The sequence below is a fragment of the Anolis carolinensis genome, chromosome 6 (assembly GCF_035594765.1).
Source record: "Anolis carolinensis isolate JA03-04 chromosome 6, rAnoCar3.1.pri, whole genome shotgun sequence".
Lineage (NCBI taxonomy): Eukaryota > Metazoa > Chordata > Lepidosauria > Squamata > Dactyloidae > Anolis > Anolis carolinensis.
This window is the reverse complement of record NC_085846.1, coordinates 75,603,835-75,631,662: the sequence shown is the minus strand read 5'-3', so window position 1 is coordinate 75,631,662 and position 27,828 is coordinate 75,603,835. Positions and strand designations below refer to the sequence as shown.

General features: G+C 38.0%; 1 protein-coding gene across 4 annotated transcripts in view; it reads left to right on the top strand.

Moving 5' to 3' along the window:
- Positions 1 to 27,828, top strand: part of rarb (retinoic acid receptor beta) — a 436,563-nt gene that overhangs the window by 155,106 nt on the left and 253,629 nt on the right. For all 4 annotated transcript variants that reach the window (XM_062957200.1, XM_062957204.1, XM_062957202.1 and 1 more), the window contains one exon: positions 24,212 to 24,684. In XM_062957200.1, coding sequence (XP_062813270.1) covers positions 24,507 to 24,684 — 178 coding nt within the window. In that variant the 5' untranslated portion in view covers positions 24,212 to 24,506. The remainder of the gene's footprint in view (positions 1 to 24,211; positions 24,685 to 27,828) is intronic.

The window sequence follows — 27,828 nt, the reverse complement described above, 5'->3', positions numbered from 1 at the left end:
GCATTAGTTTACCACTAACACCGGAATCTGTATTTCCATCACCCACTATTTTTTGTGAAGAATTGTTTTCAGTAATGTATTATTACTTTCAATACCTTCTGCATTTTAGGTTCTTCTAACACAGTGGTTCTCAACCTGTGGGTCCCCAGGTGTTTTGACCTACAACTCCCAAAATCCCAGCCAGTTTATCAGCTGTAAGGATTTCTGGGAGTTGAAGACCAAGACATCTGGGAACCCACAAGTTGAGAACCACTGTTCTAACATTACTGCTTATAATTCTCTTCTGTCCCATGTAACATCACAACAATGCTTCATGTATAGCATAAGAACTATGAGTTTTCAAGTTGCTAAAGGGATGCATCCTTAATTGACGTGGCAGTGTAATAATAGAAATAAAAAATATCATTTCAGTAGATCTCCAAGCTTTTCCAAGGCTGTGTTTCCATATTATTCTCTATTAGAGCTGGTTAGGCTATTTTTTTTTTGTGTCAGGAGCAACCGGAGTTGCTTCTGGAGTGAGAGAATTGGCCGTCTGCAGGGACGTTGCCCAGGGGATGCCCGGATGTTTTTGATGTTTTTACCATCTTTGTGGGAGGCTTCTCTCATGTCCCCGCATGGAGCTGGAACTGATAGAGGGAGCTCATCTGCACTCTCCCCGTGTGGGATTCGAACCTGGCAGCTTTTAGGTCAACAACCCAACCTTCAAGTCACGAGGCTTTTATCCCCTAGGCCATCGGAGGCTCCTGGTTAGGCTATAAGAATGTACAAGTGCAAATGATGCAAGGTATTCCAACTCAGTCTCAGAATTCTCCAGTTCTAATACTGTTTCCATGACATATACCTAAAAGACTGAGGCCTCATCTACATAAATCCCCACAAAAGGATGTGCAATACAGGCCTTAATGTGCATCAGTGCGCTGTGTCTTATGTAATCACCATCCAGTCTTCAAACAGATCCCAGGATTTTCTAAAACCCCTTCTGCACTGCCATATTTCCCAGGATCTGATCCCAAATTATCTGCTTTAAACTGGATTATATGAGAAAATAAGTATAAAACTGATAAAATAAAGCAAAATAATTTTAGACCAAAAACTTGCAACATCAACTGCATTGTCTGTAGTTTTAAACAGTTCTTCCTCTGTATATGAGGCTGGGCATTGTGGGCAAGCATACAGATGCTGAGTTGTTCTCCTCCACAGTCGCACAAGATGGAGAATTCTTCTAGGTAGTGCCGTTTTTGTCAGGTTGTTTTTTGATCTGTCAACTCAACCTCTGAGTCTGTTCAGGTACTTCCAAGTTGCCCATTCTTGATTTGCCCCCGGAGGAAGACCCTCGTAGGGGGCCATCCAGTTGCAATTTCCTGATTTTTCCGTCCATAGGATTATCCTTGCTGTTGCTGGAGGAATATTAAAAAAGGGTGGTTGTTCTCATGAACATTTTCCCTGATTTAAATTTATTGGGAGGAGGCTGACAGCCATGCAGTGGGTGGCTTTCACAGTGTTCAACCTTATTTCTCCCTGATGTACAACTTCCCGTCACACATCGGGGGTGGGGTGGGGGATGGGCAATGCCAGCTAGCTTATGAAGTCTATCAGCAGATGTAGGTTTAAGACATCCTGTGATTATTCTACATGTTTCATTCAGTGGTATATTCACCTCCTTCGCATGGGCAGATTTAGGCCAGATGGAGCAGGCATACCCAGCAGTTGAGCAAAACAAGGCCAGGGCTGATAATCTTATTAATTTTGGGTCTGCACCCCATGCACTGTTGGTAAGTTTACGCAGTATGTTATTGCGTTCAGCTACATTGTGCTTGGTGTTCGCACAGTGTTTCCTAAATGTTAGTGTTCAATCTAAGGTAACACCGAGATATTTAGGGGGTGGGCGCAGTGTGTTCAAGCTCTTGGCCTTCCCAGATAACTTTCAGTTTCCTGTTGGCTTCACGATTACATAGGTTGAAAGCATACACTTGTGTTTTGACAGAGTAAGGCTTAAGGTGGTTACTGTTGGGGGTTTTTTATCCAAAGGAGTTTTGCTGGGTTTTTTTTGGCAAACTGGATTCATGAGATTTTCTTGTCATGGAAACAGGTCAGTTATCTGATTAGTTTCAATGTTGAAGTACTCACACAGACTTGAGTTTACAGTAAATACTACAGCCTTGAACTCAAGTAGTTTAATTGAAGATGCAGAGAAAAGGCAGTACCTGTGTCTGCAAGATAGCTTGACTATGCTTAGTTCACCCCCTCTATTCCCAGTGAGCCCAACAGGAATCAGTGCATGCTATTGATTACTACAGAAGTGTTTTTCCTAAGCAGTACGATGCTCAGTCTTAATAAAAAGGGCTAATTTAACTGTAGATAAAATTAGTAGGGCATGCATTATTAGATTGCATGAAAGTATATTTTAAAAGCATAATTCTTACTGGTAGAAATTAATGTTCATGTTTTGTTTTTAAATACTTTCTTCCTCCACAATTTCCTTCGAATGCATTGTTAATCAATCACATTGATTGGTCATTTCCCACAGTTTGCATTTAATTATGCAATTCATTTTACATAGTTTTAAAATCAATTTTTGAAATACTTTTGGAGAGTGAATCTGAAGATTTGCTCTTTACTTGAGAAAAGAAATTAAAATTGAATTTGCTGCTGAAAAACTAGGCATATTATACTTCTGGGGTTCATCACCACAAAGTATGGTTACAGCTGCTAATTAATGCAAGCTATTACAGACTTAAGAGGAGATGAGATGAAATTAATGGAAGATATGTCTATTAAGTTCCAATAGGCATGTTATATAAAGGGAACTTTCACAGCCAGAGACAGTTTACCTGTGAAAAATTACTTGGGGGGATGTAGGGAAGTGGTGTTTCTTTCTTGTACACCTTACAAGATGTTCCATAAACTTTGTTAACAACCAAACCAAACACTCAGCTAGATGAATTTTTGTTATGATTCAATAGGGCTTGTATGCTTCTTTTCCCTGATGCAGAGATAGCACATTTGAGGTATTTTATGGCAAAAGTACTCAAAACAGAAGAACCACTTTGTTTATATTTGGTTTGAAACCTTTGCCAATTTCCTAATGTTAGATGGAAATACAGACCAAAGTAAAATTATGATTTAAGGATGGCCAACACACATTTTGGTGCCTTAAATGTGATCCCTGATTCTAGGTATATTTGACTTGCTGATTCCAAACATGGCACCAGCTTTCCTCTATCAGCTCTGCTTTTTGAGATATGGACCATATGCCGTATACCAGTTGTCATCTGATCACCCATAGAAAACCATAATAACCATATCTAAGAAACCAGCGGTGATGCAGTCTGTCCAATGCAATTTTCTGAATCAGTACCCCACATAAACCCAGGAACAAACAGGCATAAAAACCAACACACCAAGATTTTCTTTGGTTGTGCTATGTAATGTAATAATAAAAGGTAAAGGTTTCCCCTAACGTTAAGTCCAGTCATGTCTGACTCTGGGGGTTGGTGCACATCTCCATTTCTAAGCCGAAGAGCCGGCGTTGTCCATAGACACCTCCAAGGTCATGTGGCCGGCATGACTGCATGGAGCGCCGTTACCTTCCCGCCGGAGCGGTACCTATTGATCTACTCACATTGACATGTTTTCAAACTGCTAGGTTGACAGAAGCTGGAGCTAACAGTGGCCGCTCCCGCCGCTCCCGGGGTTTGAACCTGGGACCTTTTGGTCTGCAAGTTCAGTAACTCAGTACTTTAACACACTTCGCCACCGGGGCTCCTTCAGTGAAATAATATAAATATGTTTATATGTGTAAATATGTGTTTATATGTTTATTGATTTTATACTTTAATTCTGTTATATTATTGTTATGTTTAATTACCTTATGTGTAATGTGGCATTGAATAATTGCCAAAACTGGAAGCTGCTCTGAGTCTCCTTTGGGGTGAGATAGTTAAATACAATACTTAAAAGTACAAACTGAATTTAACTACCACATGCTTACATTGTTACTGACAAGGAGGATTTAAATAGGCCTTTTGAGATGAAACTTCTTCAAACTAGTTGCCACACAAATGAAAAGGTATTGATAAGCATTTCCATCAAATGAATTTGAAGCACATATATATGGTGCTACGACCAATTCTGTAAAACACTATTCAAGAAGAATATTGACAAGTTGGAACATATCTAAAAGAGTGACCTAAATAGTAAAAGTTCTGGAAGCCTTATGACGAGAGGCTTAGAGTATGTTTAGCTTATAGTAGAAAAAGTTAAGAAGGGACATGTTTAAATATCTTAAACAATATCATACTGAGGAGGAAATAAGCTTGTTTGCTGCTGCCCTAGAGATTAGGATACAGAGTAATGGATTCAAACTGCAGGAAGAGTGATTCCCCCGAAACATTAGAAAAATTGCCCTGATGGTTAGAGCTGTTGGACAGTGGAACATGCTTCCTTGGAGTCTGGTGGGATCTCTTTCTTTGGAGGATTTTAAACAGAAGCTGGATGGCCATCTGTTGTGAGTGTTGTGATTTCTGTTTTCCTGCATGACAGGAGATTGGATTGGATGTCCCTCATGATCTCTTCCAACTCTGTGATTCTGTGACATTTGCAATGTGGGATTGGGATGTTAGGCTATCCAAATAAAGCATTTATGTCTTATAAACACAATTATCTTTCTCTTCAGCAAAGCTTTGCATTGAGATTTTTTTAAAGCAGGTTCTTACATCAATTTTCTTACCACTTCTTTTTGATACTTTTAATGAGTTTGGTTAATTCTTTATAGTCCTGCATTTAATATCAAACTAACTTGCCAATATTTGTGGGCTTTTGAAGGATCTAATTCAGTGGTCCTCAACCTGAGGTCCCCAGATGTTTTTGGCCTACAACTCCCAGAAATCCCAGCCAGTTTACCAGCTGTTAGGATTTCAGTGGTTGAGAACCATTGATCTAACTGGACTAGATGAGGTTTTAGTAGGTTTGTAATTTTTGGTAATGCTCCAAACTGTTCTCCTATAGGTGTTTAAATTAATTCATTTAATATGTCCTTGTAAAACTGGATAGTTTAAACAATGTTTGGACATAGTGTGCCCTTGTTGGATTGCAGGCAGCATGGCCAATGCTGATAGATTGTGGGAGATGTCTTATAACATTTCAAAAGAAAAAACCCTGTACAGTATATTTGCCAAGTTTTTTTAAAAAAATCTTGTGAAATGGGTAAAAAAATCTTTAAATTGCATTTACAAAAATGTTGTCACAGTAGAATCTACTGAGCACATGTCATTGCTTTGGTGATCTAATTCAATCTGGAGATAGAAATTGTTGAAGTTCTGAAGAGAAGTGGATTCTGCTAGCAGAAAGGTGAAGGATTTGAAACTATATGAAGAAATGATGTGGGTGAAGAGTAGCATATATGTACAAGGCAAAGATGATGTATTGAATGATTTACAGCCCAAACTACTGGGTTTTCATTCTTAGCTACCCACACAGATAACATTCCTTTTAATGTTGTAGGAGTCTTTGTCCCCCACCTTTAGAGAGGTTCCTTCTCTGTGTTGACTGCAAACACATTAAAATGTGGATTTCTCAGAAACATATTGTTACTCCACAAAGGAAAATATAATTATTCTAGGAACCTTGTAGGCTTTTTAAAATGCAAGATTTGACATTGTACATTCTGTTCAAAACAATAATAGTTAATGCTTTGCTTTTTATTTTAATTGAAGTCTTTGAGAGTTAAGATAGGTTGTTGCCCAGCAGGTTGAGTGTTGTTCCCTTTTTATTGATCTATTTTAAATATGTTTTAGCTGGCCTTGGAAACAAATACTTTTAAAAGCTTTCCATTCATTGTGTCCATTCTCACCCAGTGACTGTGCTGATTGAGGGATATGGGAAATATAGGCCAAAGTATAACTTTTAAAAACTTTTTGTTTATTTTTTTATTTTTAAGTGAGCATGTTGTGATTTCTCTTAACTATTTCTTGCTGATTTGTGCATTAACATAAAGATGAGAATACACCAGAAAACAAAATATTAAACAGAAAAAAACCAAATGCACGTACCCATAGATACAAAACAACAAGAACAAATATTCATAAATACCTATGGAAGTCCTTAAAATAACAACAGATTTAAGATAGATAAGCAACATGCCAAAATAGCAAATCAGAAAAAAGTTAAAAGCATACTAAAATAAGAGCTTCTTTAGTTTTCCTAGAACTTGAAAGAAAGTGAGCCAATGAGACATTAAAAGGCATGTCTACTGAACAAATTCCTAAGTACTGGAATGATTCTGTCAAGTAAGTTGGCCCAAATGAGAAGAAGGGGCTATAAAAACTTTGTGTTCAGACTGGGATTTTGCTTGGACACTTAAAATATTCCCTGGTTCTTAGCTTGTTCCCATTCTTTATTTATTTTCCAGCTATGAACCATGATGTGATTTCTGGTTCTCATTTGATGACTGTGTATGGTTCCATGTTTGCAAATTAACCATATCTCTACTCCCTGTTTCTACATTGACCCTCCAACTATGGAATAACTCCTTAGAGAATATCACCTGACAGGGCCAGGCCAAATGCTACTTTTTAATCAATTTTATGTTCTAGTTTTTATTTATGGCTTCTATTTTTGTAGTTTTATTAGAGTAAGTGATTGTACACAGTCTTGAAATATGAAGAGCAATATAAACATGCTTGAAGTAAAATACAGGGAGTACTTGTTCTTACTGAGCTCTCTAATCAGGTCTTCAGATTGAGTTCTAAAGCACTGTAGTCAAGATAGTGCTGTAAGTGTATTCCTTTCATTTCCAGCTTCTCAATAATGCAGCTAGTGCCTAGGTCCTTTGATTCGGTAAATCACTATTAATAAACAACCAATTGTTAATATGACCATATAAAAATGGCATTGTATACATGTTGTGCTCTTTTCCATGGTAATGAGACCCTTACTCTATATATTATTGCAGTATTCCATTTTCTTTCTATTCTTGAAAAGGGGAAATGGCTTGCTTTCACAGTTCATACAGTATCCCTGTGGAGGCTGTATGCAGTGCAACATCATTTTTTTAAACAGCTAATAAGATCCTAAATGTGCAATCTGGCTTCTAAGAGACATACTGTAAAAATACACCAGCCAAATGAATGCTTTGCCCAGTATATTTATTTTAAAAAGGTCCTAAGTAAGAAAACAATGTGATGTATGCTCTATCCCCACTCTGAAATGAATATCAGCGGATAGTACTGTAGAGTTTAAATGGCAAATATTAGAGAAATATTTTAACAAGGGAAATCTTCTTTTCCTTGCTTTTTGGTATTAGTATATTGCTTCCATGCAAGTTGTAGAAATGCTGAACATGCAATTTGCAAAATTACCTTTGTGCAGGATTTTTTCTTTAAAGTAGTTCCCATAGCTCTACGTTCCACTCTCACCTGCTGTTTTCTCCCTTCAGTTCTTGCTATGTTTTCATACTTGGCTTTGGTATATTTGGTTCATAAAATCATAGCCAAAATTGCAAGCATTATTACTATAAAACAAGTCATACCTGCCTTTTATTTGATGTCATCAACTAGGATATTGTATGCCCTGTGTTATCACTAGTACCATAAAAGGAAAATTAGCGTATGCATTTTCCACATGAAGAAATCAAATGTAATCTAAAAGCAAACCATATATTATATGATAGCACTGCTATTACTAACCCCAGTATGGCATGAAGCATGTTGTAGCCCTGAAATGTACAACATTGCTTTTTAAAAATGTTTTCCCCCTCCTGCTTTGGAAAATCAATAGAATTTCACCTTGATAAGTGAAAATGTATTTGCTGATCTGATTAAACCATGCAGATTACTATTAATGTAACAGTTGTAGTCATAAGCAATTCAGGTGATTTCTGAAAGTATTTGTATATAGAAATAGTGCAATTTAATGTGTGAATAATGTAGTATCACCATGATAAGAGAGGTAGATTGACTTAACCAAACACAGTGTACCCATTGAAAATAACGAGGATTAGGTTGATTATTAAGTTTTTATTTATTTTTCAGTGATATTAGTGAACTTTTTGGCAGTATAACGTAAATTTGGATATACCTCTATATTTTTAGTAGAAGTTTGTAGGTGTCTCATATAGGATTCTGAGAAAAAGATGGAAATGAGTTAATGGTATGCCTTAATATTAACAATAGTACTAGATGTTTATGAAGAAGCCCCATGGAGCATTTTGTCCTGTTATGAAGTTCATGGGTAAAATCTTAGAACTATGTCTCAGGTCAGAAAAGCAAATATATCCATTGTTTTCCTATGAAGCTCAATGAAATTCATGGAATATGTGTAAATAAATGGTTTGGGGTTGATACTTGTGACCTTTCCAGATAGCCTCATAATCCCGGACAAAGAAGTGGGGCAAAAAATCACGGTACCTGAGAGCAAGTCCAAACACAGGGCTATCAGTCCCGGCAAATAGTCTCCTGGTGTCCTGAAAGGTTTATTAGTAGTGGATTTTAGAAATTAGCAAAATGGATGTGATGTATCTACCAGAAGCTTTCTTTTCATTTTTTAAAATTGACGCTCCGAGATGGGCTGGATCTTATAAGCGCTGATGCTTGTCTAGTAGTTTACCCTACAGTAGGATGCACTCTTATTAAATAATACTAGTCTGTAGTGCTGAGCTTGTAAGTACCATTTGAACAAACCCATGAGGTTATACTGCCATAGATGCCAGCAAGTATAGGAACAAAGTCACGTGTTTTCCTTGAGTGCAGGGATATACATTCATGTGACTATGGCATTTTTTGACCAAAATCAGATTTTAGCATGTATTTTTGCTGGTTCCTTCAGCGTTTTAAGGCCTGTGTAGAAGGGTCCTGAGTCCCTTCCCTAAAACATCATAGATGGACCCAGAAGTATTGGAAGGTCAATAAAAATAGGATAATGTTGGTCTGAAGGCACAGCTGGTAGTTAAATCTGTGATGCATTCAGCACTGCTGCTACCAGGCAACACTGCCTGCATCTTTTCCCCTAATATGTCTGTGGAGCTCATTAGGATAGTGGTAGGACAGGACATGAGAAACGATTTTGCTAAAGGGCCACTTGGATCTGGTACTGGGCTTCATGGAAAAACAATAGGTTTATTTACTTTTCAGTGGTTAATGTATGTAAATAAAATGTAATGCCATTGGTAATAACTTTATGTATGATTAGTTTTGGTGAAATTCAGAATGTCTTATTAAAAATATCCAACATCACATTTATAAATTATATAAAATTGACTGAGGCTATGTAAATAAGCCATTCAATTATCACATTTCCACCCTCCTCACTTTTTATTTTGCAAATTAAAGTGTATGCAACCATGCATTTATGAAATTTGCAAAGCTATATCATTTCTAGGGCCTAAATTCCCTAAAGGCACCAGATTCCATCTGATTGAAAGGTAAGCTCTGCTTAGTAATTGGATGGGAGGCCGCCCATGAGCACCAGGTGCTGTTGGCTATATATCAGAGGAAGGGGCTGGCAAAACCACTTCTGAGTATTCTTTGCCTAAGAAAACCCATGAAATCCATGTGTTTAATATAAGTCAACAAACGACTTGAAGACATACATCACATCCTTAACACCATAAAGGATGGACTAGCCAAGGTTTTATATCTCCTAAGAAATAATTCTATAACTTTAAACCAATTTTTCCGGCAGAGCTATGGTAATCAATGAAATAAAACAATAATTACATTGGAAAATTGAACCTATGGAATAAAGTAATAATTGGTTTCTGTTCACTTTTGTATTGATATGAAAATATTTTTTCATATATCCTTTTTAGTATCAGCATACTATAAAGTTTTATTTCTATTTTTCTTTACATCTAATTTATTTAATATAAGTTGTAAATACTTCAACTTCTGATGAAAGCCAGCACTTTTAATTTTAAAAATTACTTAACACTGTTGATTAGTTTTGGTAATCAATAGCTTTTCAACTAGAAAAGCTGGAAATAGTCTGCCTGAAATCCAACAGTTTTAAACCAACATAGCAGCATTTAGAAAATGTATTTAAAAGATCAGGATATATTATATGAAAAAGCCCCTTTTGTATTTGCCTGGACACCCTTGCAAACATCAACATGGGTGCCCCAGGATGGCCTTGAAGTCTTTCAAACTCCATGGCCATCATGACAATAACAACAGATAGATACCACCCACATCCCCATGGAACCCAATGAAATCTCAGCTATTCACATGTCCCCGAAGCGTAGGGCTCCTCTTTAGCTTTGGGAAAAGCTTTGGCTAATGTGAGGCAAACCACGTTAAGCAGTCTTGTCGCTGATTGGGGGCAAGGAGACCCCGGGTTTCCTGTGTACACTACAGGGCGATTATTGTCCAGCTCACTTTATAGCCCCTGTGTAGATATGCACTTGTGTTTCCATTTCTCAGTTACAGTGTTCCCTTGCTACTTCGTGGTTCACTTTTCACGGATTTGCTGTTTTACAGTTTTTCAGTAAACTCTAAAATACTATTATAAATCATAAAAAATTTCAATTTATAGCCTAAGGAAGGGAGGAAGAAGAAGCCAAAGGGAGAGAAAAGGAGCCCAAGCGGCAACGGGAGGAGATGGAGGCGATTTATCAACACACGATTGGTTGATAAAGACTTAAAATAGTGTATAACTACTAAAATGATGTATAAATATTAAAATAAATATAGCATCCCTACTTCGCAGATTTTCACTTATTGTGGGTGAAAAACCTAACCCCAGCGATGAGGGAACACTGTATATCTTAAGTTGCTTTTTCAAAAGGAGAAATGTAATGCTCCTTCGTTCATCAAATTGTAATAATGTATTTAAGCTTGAGGAGCCCCGGTGGCAAAGTGTGTTAAAGCACTGAGCTGGAGACCGAAAGGTCCCAGGTTCAATCCCCAGGAGCGGTGTGAGCGGCCGCTGTTAGCTCCAGCTCCTGCCAACCTAGCAGTTCGAAAACAAGCCAATGTGAGTAGATCAATAGGTACCGCTCCGGCGGGAAGGTAACGGCGCTCCATGCAGTCATGCCGGCCACATGACCTTGGAGGTGTCTACGGACAACGCCAGCTCTTCAGCTTAGAAATGGAGATGTGCACCAACCCCCAGAGTCAGACATCAGGGGAAAACCTTTACCTATTTAAGCTTGAGGAAAATCTTACCTCCACCCATAGTATTTACTTTGGGAGGAAACCTTCCATTGTGGGAATTTCCCTGTAAGGCAGAGGCAGCTTCAAGAGAGATTTTGTCACTATCATTATGGCTGGAATCACTGTTCTAGCGGCATTTTCTCCTGACATTCCATCTGCATCTTTGGTTGACATCTTCAGAGCATCTTCTCTGAAGTATCCACAGGCGAAATCTTAGGAGAAAATGCTGCTAGAACACGACCATACAGCTTGGAAACCACACAACACCCCAGTGTTATATTTCCTTGCTCTGATATTTTAAATACCTGCCCTTAAACGTACTGTTGCAATTTGTAATTTAAAAACTGTACATTTCATCCAACCATGTATTTTCTGTCCTGCCTTATTTATTCTTGTTTACCCAGAACACTTGAGGAGAGAGAGTGAGATTATTTCCACTTTCTCTTGCATGTCTTTCCTTAACATTGAGATCTTAAGAGATATTTTGCTAGAACTGTGGATGTCGAGAGTATGCACACATAAAACCAATCATGCTGTCCTGCACATATTATGAATAACAACAGATGAGGCTTTTACCAAATACATTTGGGTTAGTCCTACTATAACAAGGCTGAAGAGGAGGGGTGTTGTAGCAGAGCCTACAATCTTGCTCTATAGCCCAAGATTTGTCCTTTGAGCTATGCTGCTGAAGAAGCTTGGTGTACTTATAACTATCATACAGCCTTGAGCAGCTCTGAGCAGTTCATGCACGTATTGTGCGCATATGAGCTCAGTGGATGTGTGAGAAGCCCTGCTTATGGATGTATTAGACACTGAACTCACAGCTTGACATTGATTTACATACCATTCCAAAGAAGATGAAATTGAGATGCCAAAACATTGATTTTTTTAAAAAAAATACAATTCAAACTCTTAAAGGCCACAATTCAGAAAATACATTTAAGATAGCTTAATAGTATAGTATTGCAATAGTATATATGTGCAAAAGATTGCATGCAATCACAACTGTGGGGTATAATCATAGGATTTTGTATAAAATGTGTAAAATACCTCCCTTCTCCATAACTGCTTGAACTCTGTTGCAGTAATTATGGTGCATTCCCTTGCAGGGTATTTGGGAAGTGACTGCACAGGAAATCCACCACTTATCCCTTACATAAACACAATCTCACTTTTCTGTATCTGGCTTCTCAGGGCTCTACAAACAGTAAAATTGTTAACCCATCTCTTGACCTGTCCATTTATCTTTTCTTTCCACAATATCCTGACTGGGTGACTAATGAAAGAAATACGGAATGCAAAGTGCTGGGGGAGGTGAAATATGTATAGACAATTCTCAATGGATAGTGAAATACGGGGTTATGTAGCACTTTTTCACATGAGAGCCAAAAGTCTAGGTATCATGATATTTTTCATAACATCAATAGGTAGAAAATTCTCATTCATAATCTAACAAAGAAACAGACAAATATATCTCTAGATTATGCAGTTAATGGAATAACATGAGCCTTTGCAGATATTGTGTGGACGGAAGTGGTCAGGTGATTGTTTAGTCATGCATGTAAAATATTTATGCAACCAAATAAATGTACAAATTAACTAGAGCATCTGTATCTTTAGAATAATTTAGCAATGTAAAATATATCTTCTTCATGGAACTATTGGAGGATTTATGTCTTGGCAGACATATCATCATTGGAATCAGTCTTAGCATAACCATGAGGCATGCTTTATTTATCTTTGTTGGCATGTATATCAATAGTTTTATTGTGTATCAAATGTTTTACTTTCTGCATATAATAGGCAATCACTTATGGCTGAGTATAATTGTTTTCCAAGAGTAGGATCTTGGCGGTGGGTCCATAAGTGATTGTAGAGATCTATTATGGATCTGCATAGTCTGTTACAGTGTGGACATAGATTTCCAGATAGAAGGCAGTCCCGACAAGGATTTGCTTGTAGCACTTTCCTCTTGGCACAATTTCCCTTTTTGCCATCTATTCGTGTCTCTTCAAAATCCATATCACTGTTGGTAACAGCTGACCTCCAGTTAGACTGCTTAAGGGCCAGGGCTTCTTTGTGGTCTTTGCTCTTTCCAGAGTGCTGATGTTTGTGTGCCTGCCTTCCCAAGGGGTTTGCAGGATTATTCAATATTAAACCAATCACCCCCTGTATCTGCAGGGGGTTAGTTACAGGACCATCTGTGGATACAAAAACATGTGAATGCTGAAGTTCCTTATATAAAGGACTCCCATTTGCATGTTCCCTTCCACCCCCTCCATGCACCCCAAAGGCAACTGGTGCATTTGCACCAGAGCCTGAGCTTCTCCTCCCCACTTTCACTGACAACCAGTTTCCTCTCTTCCTCACTCTCCTCCCACATGCTCCCTGAAGGCAACTGCTACCTTCATGACTTTTAGCCTCCCCAATCCATCCCATCTCACCCTGACAGCCAGTTCCTTAGTTTTCCTCTTCCCTATTTCCATCTTTCCCTGCCTGAGAGGCTCTTTGCTCTCAGTGAAATGCCACATAACATTGCGCACTGTAAGGCGGCAGGGTAGAGAAGAGATGTAATACTGTATTTGTAAAAAATATTGTAAATTGTTTTTAATTATTTCACAGTTAGTTCAGTCCATGAATAGAAAGCTTGCAGATATGGAGGGCCCACTGTATGTACCTTTTATTTAACAATAATTAAAGTAATTAAAGACTTTTATAACTCCTTTTGTGCTCTCAACATTCCATCTACACAAGTATAAAAATTGTATTTTATATTTGTATATCACATGAAAATGTATGAGAATTGGGCCACAGTGTATTTAAAGGCATGGATGTTTGTTCACCTAATACTAATGAATGGGTCAGGAAAGAATAAATCATATATTAGTATCATTGTGCCTGTTGTTCTTCATGCTAGGCTTTCAGAATTTTAGTGTGTCATTTTGTTTAGTACAAGAAATTTCAAGCATAAGGCTCCTTGGAAAGCTTTTAATCTTAGGCAAGCGATTTTTCTAAGCACCTTAGCAAGTGCCAGAAATAAATTCTAGTTACTTGCAGAGATGTTTCATTGCTCAAACTGCAGAAATGTCAGAATTCTCACATCTTTGTTGAAATTTACTGTATCATATTTAGTACTTGATATTTCATACTGAAAATTGATCAATTGGCGATTTACTTAGACATCTGCTTGTCTTGTATGAAATATGGTCCTTCTGTTTTAATTCATATAATCCAGCAGATTGTTGTACTTGGTGAGGAAATAATGGTTTTACTGATGTTTTGATCCAGTTTCTGACACTGTTTACAATAAGTCTGACATTTAAAAATGTTTTCAAAATACATTATTAAATTATTCTACATGTATTAATTTAGAGGCCGGAGATTAGAAAAATACATTTTACTTTTTTACTTGGAGTTTAAATGTTCGTTTTTTCATTAGTCAGATACTTTGATTGTTTATTTGTCTGTAGCAGCATTTATTTGCCAGTGAGAAAAAAACCAGTAGCTTCTTTTTCCTTCAGCCAACACACATCTCTTTCCAGATGCCTGCATCTCACAGAGAAGACAAAAGGATATGTTAAGTTCCATCTATAAACAGAATCTTCTAATTAAGAGTTATTACTTAGGAGATTGGTGCAGACCTTTCAGAATTAGATGCGTGTTCCTCTCAGATATCCATTAGCCACTAATAAGATAATGCAGATGGACCATTCAGTTTCCTGTTTCCTTCAATTGTACCTTTCAAGCAGTGTATGGACCAATGGGATGGGCTGAACAATAACTGGATGTCCTCCTGCTCCCTGAACACCCTTCAAAGAATGTTTGTTATTAGATTGCTCTTTCTGTTTAGCTTCACAGAGTTATGCTAATAAAGGAAACATAACACTCTGAAGGATAATCTGCTCCCCAGGTTCTTTTGCTGGGTGCAGAGCCGGCCCTAGGTATTTTTCAAGTGTAGACGAACAGAATTTTGGCACACACCCCCTCGAAACCAATCACTGAAAAATAAAAGCGTTGGATAAGCGAAAACGTTGGATAATAAGGAGGGATTAAGGAAAAGCCTATTAAACATCAAATAACATTAAGGTTTTACAAATTAAGCACCAAAACATCATGTTTTACAACAAATCAACAGAAAAAGCAGTTCAGTACATGGTAATGTTATGTAGGAATTACTATATTTGCGAATTTAGCACCAAACATTGAACAGGGATATAGGGCAGTGTGAGCTTCAAAGATATAGCAGGATCTGGTGCCTTTGGCATATTTAGGCTCTTCAAGAACTATTGTTATGTAACTACTTTGTAGGAAAATGTCCCTCAACTTTTGTTAATGGCAGCAGTAATTCCTTCCCATTTGAATGATGCGATTATGACATCATGGTCATCAGATCTAGCCATCTGGGACTTTGTTTAGTGCAGATGGGAATATTGGTGCAAAATCTGGAGGCCCACAGATTGATAATTCCTGACATGGCCCATTATCTTGATTATGTTACAAGCCAGATATGGACCACCTTAGAGCAGTCAAGAAGAAGCATATGGTAGTAATATCGGTTTTCTATTGCCAATTCCTGGCTATATGTGTACGAAGATATTCCATTTCTGAAAATATGGAATATCACACTGATTCTTATACCTCAAGGCTATTGTTAGTCATTTTAGAGATGCTTGACAAATTTTATTTTTATGCTATGAACTGACACACAACTCCCAGATTTTGATACGAGCATGGAAAATTAGCTGTTGACTGGGTTTTGTGCTTCCCAGAATGTTATGAAATAACTCTTAAATTTAAACATTTCAAAATGCATTTTAAGAGACAACCTTGTTGTATAACACTATTCTTGGCTTTATTTGACTGAACTTAATTATAAAAAGACGCAGATGTAAACAGAGTCAACAGGCTATTTTTTTTTTACAATTATAATCCTACAAATTCACTAGAGAAAATTCCACTGAACTAAACAGGACTTTTGGTCAAGAAAATAAATTTCTCATGGAAACTGTACAGTGTTATTTCTCTGTAAGTTTCAGTGAGTAGGCTTGTATAAGTAAAGTTTAGTACACAACCCACTTTGTTACAGCAAGGGGACTCGACTAATGTTCCTTTGCATCTGTGTATTACTGTGATTTTGGGAAACATACATTCTGCTTCTAAAAAGCCATAGGAGTGAACTAAATTAAATGTGGTAAGAAATGTGCATGAGTCTATGCAAATATTTCTGAAAACAAAAGAAGAGCAGCATAGATGGCAGAAAATTACAATAAATTAAATTAATACAGTCTTTAAGCATCAGCCAATGAGCTATTCTTTTCCACTCCAGTGCACCAAAGATCATTCCGAATGTAATGTTATTTTCCAAGAGAGATTTGTGTAATTTATAGAAAAGTAACGTAATCGAGAAACTTAATAAAATAAAAATAAAATAACATAGGGCTCACTTGTTCTCAAGCATCAAGAAATGAATTTTTCACTGACGAGAAAGCAGTGAAATAAATATACTTTATAGAGGAAGAACAGATAGCAGGCTGACTTAGCTGACAGATGTTTCTGCTGGATTCTGAAGCTAATAATATTTTACTTTAATTCAACTATTCCTTATATTTTATCTTATTGTAAGATGTTAATTAAAGACTCTGTTAATATGAATACATTGAAAAGGGGATATTTGTTAACTTAGTTATTTGTTATTGAAAATATAGTGGCCCCTTAGGGCCCCTCTACATTGCCCAATGATCCGTGATAGGTCATGGATTTATCTGAGGTGTAATACCTCAGGTAATCCCGGATTAATCTGGAGAAGACTGGGATGGCCCTGTTTTTTCTCAGCAGCTCAGCAGAAAGGTGCGGATATGTTGATGTTCTGGGTCTGTGGGCATTGGACTCCTGGGACTGCTTCTATAGTCCTGGGGGTCAATCCACATAACTATCCTGATTCTCCGGGCTTCTGGAGCCTGAAGGAGTGGGATGGCACCCATCCCTCCCCTCCAGCCGCCCATTTTCCCCCAAAAAAACGTACCTGAAGAGTCTACCAGCAGCACAGGCCCCTTCGGCGAGTTCTCCTGATGTGTGAAAGTGATGCATTGGGAGGTGGGGGGGGAGGAGGGATTTTCGTGCATCAGAAGAACTCTTGGGGGGGGGGAGATTGCTCTGCTAGCAGGCCCATCACCTACGTTTTTGAGGGGAAAATGGGAGGCTAGAGGTTGGCTGAATGCCCTCCCGGGTCAACCTTTGGTTGGTCCAGAAAGAAATCTAACCACACACACCACCAAAGGGAAAATCTGAGGTTTGGATTGGGGAGGGACAAAAACCCGTGAGGTTCCTCCTGGGTTTTGGGGCAGTGTAGAAGGGCCCGTAGTATTCACTGGAGTTTGCTCCAGGACACCCCCTCTCCCCATGGATACTGAAATCCATGAATGGTAAAGTCCCATTATATACTGCCCCTGGTGGCGCAACGGGTTAAATCGCTGAGCTGCTGAATTTGCTGGCCGAAAGGTCGGCGGTTCGAATCTGGGGAGTGGCGTGAGCTCCCGCTGTTAGCCCCAGCTTCTGCCAACCTAATAGTTCAAAAATATGCAAATGTGAGTAGATCAATAGGTATCGCTCTGGTGTGAAGGTAATGGCTGTCCATGCAGTCATGCCGGCCACATAACATTGGAGGTATCTACAGACAATGCCGACTCTTTGGCTTAGAAATGGAGAAGAGCACCAACTCCCAGAGTCAGACATGACTGGTATCCCTTATATAAAATAATGTGTGTTGTAAAATGGTGTCAGTTATATAAAATGGCAAAATTAAGACTTGCTTTTTTGGATTTGAAAAATATATTTTCAAGTTGTGGATATTGGAATCCATGGATGCAGAATTTGTGGCTATGAAGAGTCCACTGTGTTAGGGCTAAAGAATGTGGGCTTTGTCATACATTGCTAATATAATTTCACTGGGGCCTCCCATTGTCTATGAAACCTCATGTATCATGAACTTGGTGGTTTATTATATCAGTAAATGTTTGATTTGTATGAAGGGGTCATGACTAGAAAAAGTTTAAGAAGCTCTGGTATATAGCACACAGATTAAAAGTATTTACATCTGCAGTTGTTTAATCCTGAGTGGGCAAAATAGGACACGTCATACATTTCCAACTGTGGTGCCCAGAAACACTTGATCATTGGCTATGTTGGTTGGTCTTGTGGAGGTTGTTGTGCAAAATACACCACTGACATAAAATATCCTGGCTGAGATAAATCTAGCATGAACTATTTCATGATAGTCTTCTTTCTAAAATTAGTCCTCTGATGAGTTGCTAGAATAAAGGGAAGTTGTAAAAATTACTCTTTTTTGTTATACTTTGACTTGAAATAAGTCAAGTTGTCCTTTTTTGTGCTTTGGCAGCAGAAGTTCAAAGCATGCTACTAGATATTTTAGAATACATGCTGAAAAATAAAAGAGACCACATTTTAAAAATTCAAATATATGAGATGCCACCTTCACAGATCATAATAACCCAGGCATATTTCTCCTCTCTTTGAAATAGCTGCAAAAGCCACTGGCTATGCACATTTGGATAATTTCTGCTGAGCCCTGCATCTTAGTGGGTAACAGAAATGCAGCTGAAAGTGTAGTTTCTTAAGCTGTATTTTATTTCCCAAGTTCTGGATCGTTCAGTATAGGTGACCTTGATGTAGGTTTCATTGATTAAATGCCACAAGCCACATTTATCTTTTGTAACTATTGGGTACAAAGACTACCTTCTTTGCCATGTTGTCATCCCAATCCACTATAAAATACCTAGGATCTGATTAAATGATCAACCATATTCAAAAGTTTAACCCTGGTGTGATTAGAATTGAGTCAGAGGGAAAAAGAAAAGTCCTGCCTTCTTTGTCTTTGTGACAAACTGGTATTATTACAAAGTGATTGTATGCACTATAATGTCTAGAATCCCTACGCTACCATGGCCAGGCAGGAGAGAATCATGCTAGTTGAGGGATTTTGGTAGCTATAATTTTAACAATAGTACTGCCAAACTTTTTTCTTTCCTAATATATGTTATTCACATGATTAAATCTAAATGAAGTTTAGATTTACATAGTCAACCTTACAAAGTTCTGGAGAGACTTATTTTGCATAGAATTACGGAAAAAATAGGCCCATGTATGATTCCACAGCAAGCTGGCTTCAGGAAAGGCAAAAGCTGTTGAACCTGACTCAGCACATAGAAGATGGGTTTGAAAGGCAGAATATTACAGGAGCTGTCTTCATAGACCTGTCAGTGATGGGGGCAGCAATAATGTGACAGATGAGGACAGATCCATCAATATATATGGACCCTTTTATCTCATCTAATCTTATGGATGGAATGTAAAGATTACAGCCTATCCTTCTATCCCAATCTAGTTTCTGTTCTTCACAAGTGTTATTTAATTGTTTATTGTTTAATATGTCAGTTTTGCCCAATTTTTATATTTTGATATTGTGATTACATTATTTTACTAATAATTTGTTTTCACTGACTCAGTAGCTGGGAAATCAAGATGTACTTTGCATCAGATGTTCAGATTCTTCAAATAGATGTGTTGCCGGTTTAGCCCTTTGGCACGATCGTCAGCATAGATGAAATTCTCTGTGCCTTCTTGGCAATGGCTGGTCATTTATGTAGATGTTTTTACCATCTGCTTCTCTGGCCCTGGAAATCAACAGAAAAGCTCCTGTTTTGTAGCAGATTTCCTATGAAGCGGGTAAGGTGGTAATCCTTTGTGATATTATACATTTTTCTCAGGACAACGCAATGATTTACAGTGTCATAAGCTGCTGACAGGTCTATGAAGACAGCTCCTGTAATATTCTGCCTTTCAAACCCATCTTCTATGTGCTGAGTCGGGTTCAACAGCTTTTGCCTTTCCTGAAGCCAGCTTGCTGTGGAATCATACATGGGCCTATTTTTTCCGTAATTCTATGCAAAATAAGTCTCTCCAGAACTTTGTAAAGATGGCACAACAAGGAGATTGGTTTATAGCTTTTTGGGTCATTGCGGTCTTTGCCTGGTTTCAAGATGGCTATGATTCTTGCTTTCCTCCAGATTTTGGGAATCTAACGGGATGCAGTGCAGTTGCTTATCAGCTTCAGCAGCCAGCACCTTGCTTTTGGGGCAAAGTTCTTAATTTGTTCCATCCGTAGATGGTCCGGGCCAGCTGCTTTGCCATGTTTAGTTAATTTGCTGAGAAGACACAGAATCATTGCCATCAAACATTTTTAGAGTACTGGGCCAGACTTGGTTGGCTGCTCGCTTTTTGGGATATTATCTTTTGAAGACAGTGATAGTTTTGCTTGGAAATTCTTGGTGAGACCAATTCTGTATCACTTCAGTGAACTAGTTCTTACTGCCCTGCCCATTACAACAGTGAATAACTTGAACATCTAGTGGGCATTCATTAATATTGAGGATATTCCTACATTATTACATAATTATGGGGCACTGAAAGATCATATAATACCTATAAGTGTGAAGGGTTCTATAGTATTACTGGAATTAATTCAGCTAATAGACTTTCTTACTTTTCCTGACTGAGGAATACTTTGCATCTGTGTGACATGGCAGGCAGGGAGGCAGATTCACATTAATTTGTTAGTACTGCTCATTTGAGTTCCTGCTGCTATCTAATCGTATTTCCTATTCCTCACTGATCCTTCAAAGGAAAAAAGAAAAAGAGAAATTGACAGTGTCGGAGAGAGCCAGCAAGAAAGCGACAGAGAGGAAGGGAGAGTTGTCCCCATGAGGCTTCTATAACAACTGTGTGTGTGTATCAATTCAATTTGCTGACTGTTTCAGGAAAAGTAAAAACAAGATATAGAAATGTTTCATTTCAATATACAGAAATCATTTTACTGCTATGATCAGGGGACCTGACACTGAAAGAAACCCAACTGTGTTAAAATTTCCAATTTTTGTGTAAATGTTTGAGAATGTGCAAGTTTGAAATAGTACCCCAACATAATGCATTTCTTCAAATGAAGCTTTCTAGTTCCTTTTGTTATTTTTTTCTGATTCCAGGATAAATGAGTGTCTTTTCAGTGTAGCCAAATTGACACCAGTCACGCACAAGAGAGAAGTTGTTGTTATTTTTATTGTATGCCTTTGAATCATTTCCAACTCATGTTGATAATAAGTCAAACCTATCACGGGGATTTCTTGATAAGATTATTCAGAGAAGTTTACCTTTGCCTTCCTTTTAAGCTGAGAGAATGTGACTTGTGACTTACCTAATGAGTTCCATGTCAAAGGATGGATTCGATCCTTGAACTCCAGAGTCGTAGTCCATCACTCAAAGCACACTGGCTCACGAAAGGGAGATACAAGGGTTCTTTAAAAGGGAGGAGGCTCCTTTGTGGAGTGGAAATCTCACAAAAACAGTCCAATGAATATTCTTTATGACCACAAAATGTCGTCAATTGGTGGGACTGGGAGGCAAAACATTTAGGGGAAATAGCATGTTGTACTGTGAAGGACACAAAGCTGAAAGATGGGCAGAAGCATTTCAGACTGCTTTGTACCAAAAGCTGCTGAAGATATTCATAGAGGAAGTTCTCCATGTATGATTTGCAACCTGGCTATATCAGTTACTGTTCAATCCCCAATACTTTAAGTATTTTAAGTACAGTAGAGTCTCACTTATCCAACCTCGCTTATCCAAGCCTCTGGATAATCCAAGCCATTTTTGTAGTCAATGTTTCCAATATATCGTGATATTTTGGTGCTAAATTCGTAAATACAGTAATTACAAGATAACATTACTGCATATTGAACTACCTTTTCTGTCAAATTTGTTGTATAACATGAAGTTTTGGTGCTTAATTTGTAAAATCATAACCTAATTTGATGTTTAATAGGCGTTTCCTTGATCAGTCCTTATAATCCAAGATATTCGCTTATCCAAGCTTCTGCCGGCCCGTTTAGCTTGGATAAGTGAGACTCTATTGTAGTTGCATTATGTATTTTTACAGCTAGTTTTATAATTTTTTATTCCATTATGACATGAGTGTCGGCTGTTAGGAATTGTGGGAAATGAAGTCCAAAACACCTGGAGAGCCAAATTTTGCCCATGTCTGCTTTAGTGGGATAGTGAATCCATTCCATTTTTTTATTCTGAAATTTAAAGCAATTATTGAAGGTGTTGAACCGAATTTGGGGATAGGTTTCAGCACCCTAGAAACATCAGCTTTAATCTGGGCATAGATTACCATCTGACATTATAGCCCCCATTCTAGCTCACTAAGTGTCAGAATAATTTATTTTGATTTAGCAGCCTGACTTTAGAAATGTTGGCACAGGAAAATGAACAATGTGATGCTGCAGCAAAAACAGTCAATGAGATTTTGGGCTGCATCAAAAGGAGTGTAGTGTCTAGATCAGGCATGGGCAAACTTTGAGCCTCCAGGTGCTTTGGACTTCAACTCCCAGAAATCCCAGCCAGTTTACCAGCTGTTAAGAATCTTGGGAGTCCAAAGCACCTGGGGGGCCAAAATTTGCCCATGCCTGGTATAGATCAAAGGAAGTAGTATTGCCTCTCTATTCTGCTCTGGACAGACCTCACCTAGAATACTGTGACCAGTTCTGGGCACCACAGTTTAAGAGGGATATTGACAAGCTGAAACTGATCAAAGGCCTGGAAACCATTCTCTACAAGGAGCGATTTAAAGAGCTGGGTATATCTAGTCTGCAGACAAGAAGGTTGAGAGAAGACGTGATAGCCATGCTTAAATATTTGAAGGGATGCTATAAGTAAGAGGGAGCATGCTTGTTTTCTACTGTCCTGGGAACTAGAGACCTCATCACATGGGGCTTTTTGCCCCGTTCTAGGATGCTGCCAGGATGGAGCCCACTGGAGCCCATCACATGACGCATGGCTACATCTGGCTGGGCTCTGTCCCGGCAGTGTCGTAGGACAGAGTTCTGAGAATACAGGTGGCTGTGTTCTCATTAACTAAGCCAGTGACAGTGCAGGCAATGACAGTTTCCCCCATGTGATGGGGAAGGGGGCAATGTGGGCGATGCAGGGCGCTTAATGATAAGTTCCCCTGCTGCCTGACGAATGCCCTTGCTGTCCCCTGGCTTATCATTTTAGATTTATTTATTTATTGTCTATATGCAACACTTTGCTGTATTTTGTTAGTTGCGGCATAGAAATAAAGTTTATTATATTATTATTAAGGACCTCCATGTGATGAGGTCCTAGGACTTGGAACAATGGGTTCAAATTACAGAAAAAGCGATTCCACCTGAACATGAGGAAGAACTTCCTGACTGTAAGAGCTCTTGTGGAACTCTCTTCTTTGGAGTATCTCTTTAGAGACTTTTAAACAGAGGCCGGATGGCCATCTGTCAGGGGTACTTTGCTTGTGATTTTCCTGCATGGCAGCTGGAATGGATGGCCCATGTGATGTCTTCTAATTCTATGATTCAGTGAAACTCATAACGTGAAATTTGCTATCGATAACTTGCTCCGTATACATTCTTTAATATTTTAGCATTAGAAATTGTACCATTTGTTTTCATTATAGTTCCAATTTATTTTCCAGGTTTTTTTTTTAAAAAAAAAACCTCTGAATATATGAGAAACAGTTACTTTAGAATGAAAAGCTTTACAATTGGTCATATACATGTGGAAATTGATTCTCACATATGGAACAGGTATTCTAGGTAATGAAAGATTTAGTGTGAGAAAATATCAGAGCTTTCAAAAGTTCTTTTTGATATTATGTTCTAAGAATTCATTGGTTTCTGAGAATTGTGGGGTCTGTTGATTATGGAAGGCATCATTGCAGATTGTATCCTAAGAGTGTCTTCTTTCTTTTTAAATGTCAGTTCTGTGCATACTTGTGTACACATTTGTGCACAGAGCTGAACAAGTAATATCAATGTTTGTTGTCATTGATTATCTCCACTCAAGATCTGCTTGATCGTATCCTAATTCAGCCGCTCTTCTTGCTACTTAATTAATGAGGAGATTCATTTCCAAAGTTGCTAGCCTTTGTTATTTGTGGTTGTTTTCCCCTACTGCAGAGCACTTCATCAAGCAGCAGTAGTGTGAATCTATTGCTCCAGGAGGAAAAAAATAACTACTTGAAACAGCAGCTGAACAGTCTCTTATATGTGATCAAATAAGAAAAAACAAAACAAGTACTGTCGTCACAGCAGGAATGTACCAGGGAAATGATTGGAAGAATTCAGCAGTGAGGAAAAAAAGAGAATCATCAGATGAGTTGCTTTCTCAAACTGTGTCATTGGACTTGATACCTTGTTTTCTTTCTTCTATGGAGTACTGGTCTTGACTATTTCTTTGCATTGAGACAATATCATGACAACTAGCAGCCGCACATGTCCAGTACCAACAGTCAATGGACGTATGACTCACTATCCAACACCACCGTACCCATTAATTTTTCCTCCTGTCATTGGTGGACTTTCTCTTTCAACTCTTCATGGCATTCAAGGTAATCCAACAACAAATGGATACAGCACACCATCTCCAGCAAGTAAGTACTGACTTTTTTGTCAATCTTATCTTCTTTATTCATTTCTATACTGATCTTCAGGCATGTCATACAGTTTTTAATATTTTTTTAAATGAATAGTCAGAATATATAGTTTTGGATGGGAATAGCTTTAGTTTGATACACCAAAATCTTCAGGTTAATTTATATAGCTTTCCAAACTGGAGATACGTTGCCCAGCCAGCCTATGAGGATGATCGTAAAGGGTCTAAATGTACCTCCTGTTATTGTGGACTTCTAGATATCCCTGAGTGAATGACTGACATATTGCGTGCTTGTGAAGGGTGGAGAGACCTATGACCTTGTCAGTGGAACTTATTTTGAAGGGGTTCAACCAAATCAACTGCAAATGTATGAATCGTTTAAGGAACTCTGCCCCTAGTGATAGAAATAGTACTCCAGTCTTCAACTCATAGGTACATTTGAATTGTTTAAAATATTCTGGTAAGTTTAACTTGATGCATATACCCCTTGGTGCCTCTTTATACGTTTGCCATGTTTCGGTGTCTATGTTTCGTTGTTTTGGATCTGTGGATCTGTTTGAATACTGCCATTGTATTATTTCAGATCTATAGAAAACATGTCTCTAGAACTTTAGTTTACGGTATATTTCATTTTCTGAAAACACTCATCCAGATTTTAATAAAGGAAATAGTATTGAATGCTCTGCTGTACAAATCCATCAAAAATGAAATAGGAGTAATGGTATTTTTCTGATTATCCATGCTTGTTCAAATATCCCTTATGTCACTTACTGCTTACTAATATTACAATATGTCTATTATGTTAATATGCACTTTTCCACAAAGTAGTATGCATGCACAGATACATAGAACAAACCACAAAGTAGGGTAAGTCGAAGGAGAACAGTTGGCTCAGTGCCAGGTACTGAAATTTACATTTGAGTGAAGATTTGAAGATCTTCTGATCTGATGCCAGCATTCTGACTACATTGTTCTCAAGCAGAGAAAGACACTTGGGGTTGGCTGACACCCAAGCAATAGAAATAGTTGTTAAATACGGATGTGTTCGATAAAACTTAAATGTTACAACTAATTCTGTTTTTTTCTTCCTGCAAATATACCTGCATCTCTTTTGCTTTCAGTGAAGCATAATCTGCTAGATACATTATTCTTAAACTCTGGTTATTGGACTTTAGTAGTCAGGGATTATGAAAGTGCAGTAGTGAAGAACTCAGATTTTGGAACCACTCTTCTGGTTCCATCCTAACTTTGAATGATGGTAGTTAAATTCCCAACACTTTCAGATGACATCAGATTAAGGAATTATATTCTAGGCTGAAAAGAGTAGTCTGCTGTATTAGAATCGGGATATGTCTTATGTTATTTGAAATGGCATTCAGTATTCTATTACTTCCTTAACACAAATCTAACAAAAACGTATACAGTAGCTAATATGATATTAGCACATAGGTTATGTGTTGGGCAACTAACTTTAAGAGGGCTTTTGCTTTGAACCTTGTGCCATTGTTTGACATTGAAATTAACTTGAAGATGCTTTAAGATTGAGCTGTTGTATCTTTCCATTGCTTTGTAAGTAAGTCTTCTGATAGAAATCAATTGTGTGTGGTGGGGATTGGGCTTCTGTCCATGTTTCTCCATTTTCCGTACTGTTGCTTCTACTTGATGTCAGAAATGGATGTAAAATACCAGGTCATGGAATTGGAAAGGGAAATTGGCATAAGGCAGCCAGGGAGAATTCCTGGTTGCTAGAAGCTTTGTGGGCTTTTTGGTCACTAGAAAACATTGTCGCCAGTAAGGTTTTAGCAGTTGCCCTCGTGTTTTAGAAGGCTCACACATTCCCAGATCTTTTAAAATTTACCTTTTTGGATATAACATTTAGAATACCTTCAGCAACACGAACATTGGGAATTGTGGGAACTGTAGCAAAACTGTGCACTTTCCCTCTGGGCAATCAATGCACACAGCTTACAGGTGTAGTTTGCACCTGGTTCTTTATTTTGTTAGTTTCTACTCTTAATTATTTTCTATAGACTTAAATGACTGGCATCTCATGTCTGGAGTTCAGTTTCCCATTCTTATTCTACTAAGATGCTGGACTAGCATTGCCTTATAGGAAGGGCATCACCTTATGATATATTGCTGCTGTGATCATCCAGACAAATAAGGGAAGCCTTATCACAAGTCACCTTACAGCACATTTGAGCACATTAATTTTACAGGCATAAGTGGCTCACAGGAGTTACATGGTGGAGATTTAATTCCACTGATGATACTAATGGCTTTGACATCTTAACCTCAACCTTTATGACTTAACTTCTGTTTTTATATCCAGTCAACATTAGATAAATACTTAATAATTATGAGGTTGGTCATTGTGTTATAAAGGTTGGTAGAAGGAAAAATATTACCTTTCCATAAAGGTGAACTCTAAATTAATGTTAAAGTAATAAAAGAAACACAATAGATTTAAACACTATTTTTCCAGAGTGATTAGTTAGCCATGTCATGCACTAACATAGCAGAAGCTGATATTATTCAACTTCCTGGTCTATTCAGTAGTACGTTTGAGAGCATACCTTCTGTCTCTTTTGAATGAAGCTGTTTCTAATCAAGTTACCTTGCAGTAAGTTAAATGTGCTAATTGTTCTTTCTACTTGTTTTCAATTCTAGAACCATGTGAAATATTTCAAAAATAAATGGAATGATGGGGTATGGAAGCATGCATAAGTTGATTCTCTTGAAATGGCACTGAACAAGTTTTGGGATCGCATTGACTCCCCGTGAGGCCAGTGCAAGCAGTTTATCTTAACCATATTGCATTCGCTTCAGCCTTTGCCAAAATGTGTTAGTGCAGCGACAAAAAAAAGCTATTATTCACATATGCATTGCTTTCAAGTTGAAGTAATTGCACATCAAGTTTGGCAGTTTAGGGGTGGGGGCAGAGGAGGGTAGTAAGCAGAAACATGTTTTTCTACACCTAGTTGAAAGCATGATTGGCAAAGCCTTTAGGTAGCTTTCAGAGGAGAACAGGTAGGAACAATGTGGGCGGTGCTTATTTCAGAGGCCTCCTAGTGTAGAAAATGAACCAACAAGATGGTGAGATATTGGAATGCTGACTAGCAAAAGAAAATGTGCAGTTTCA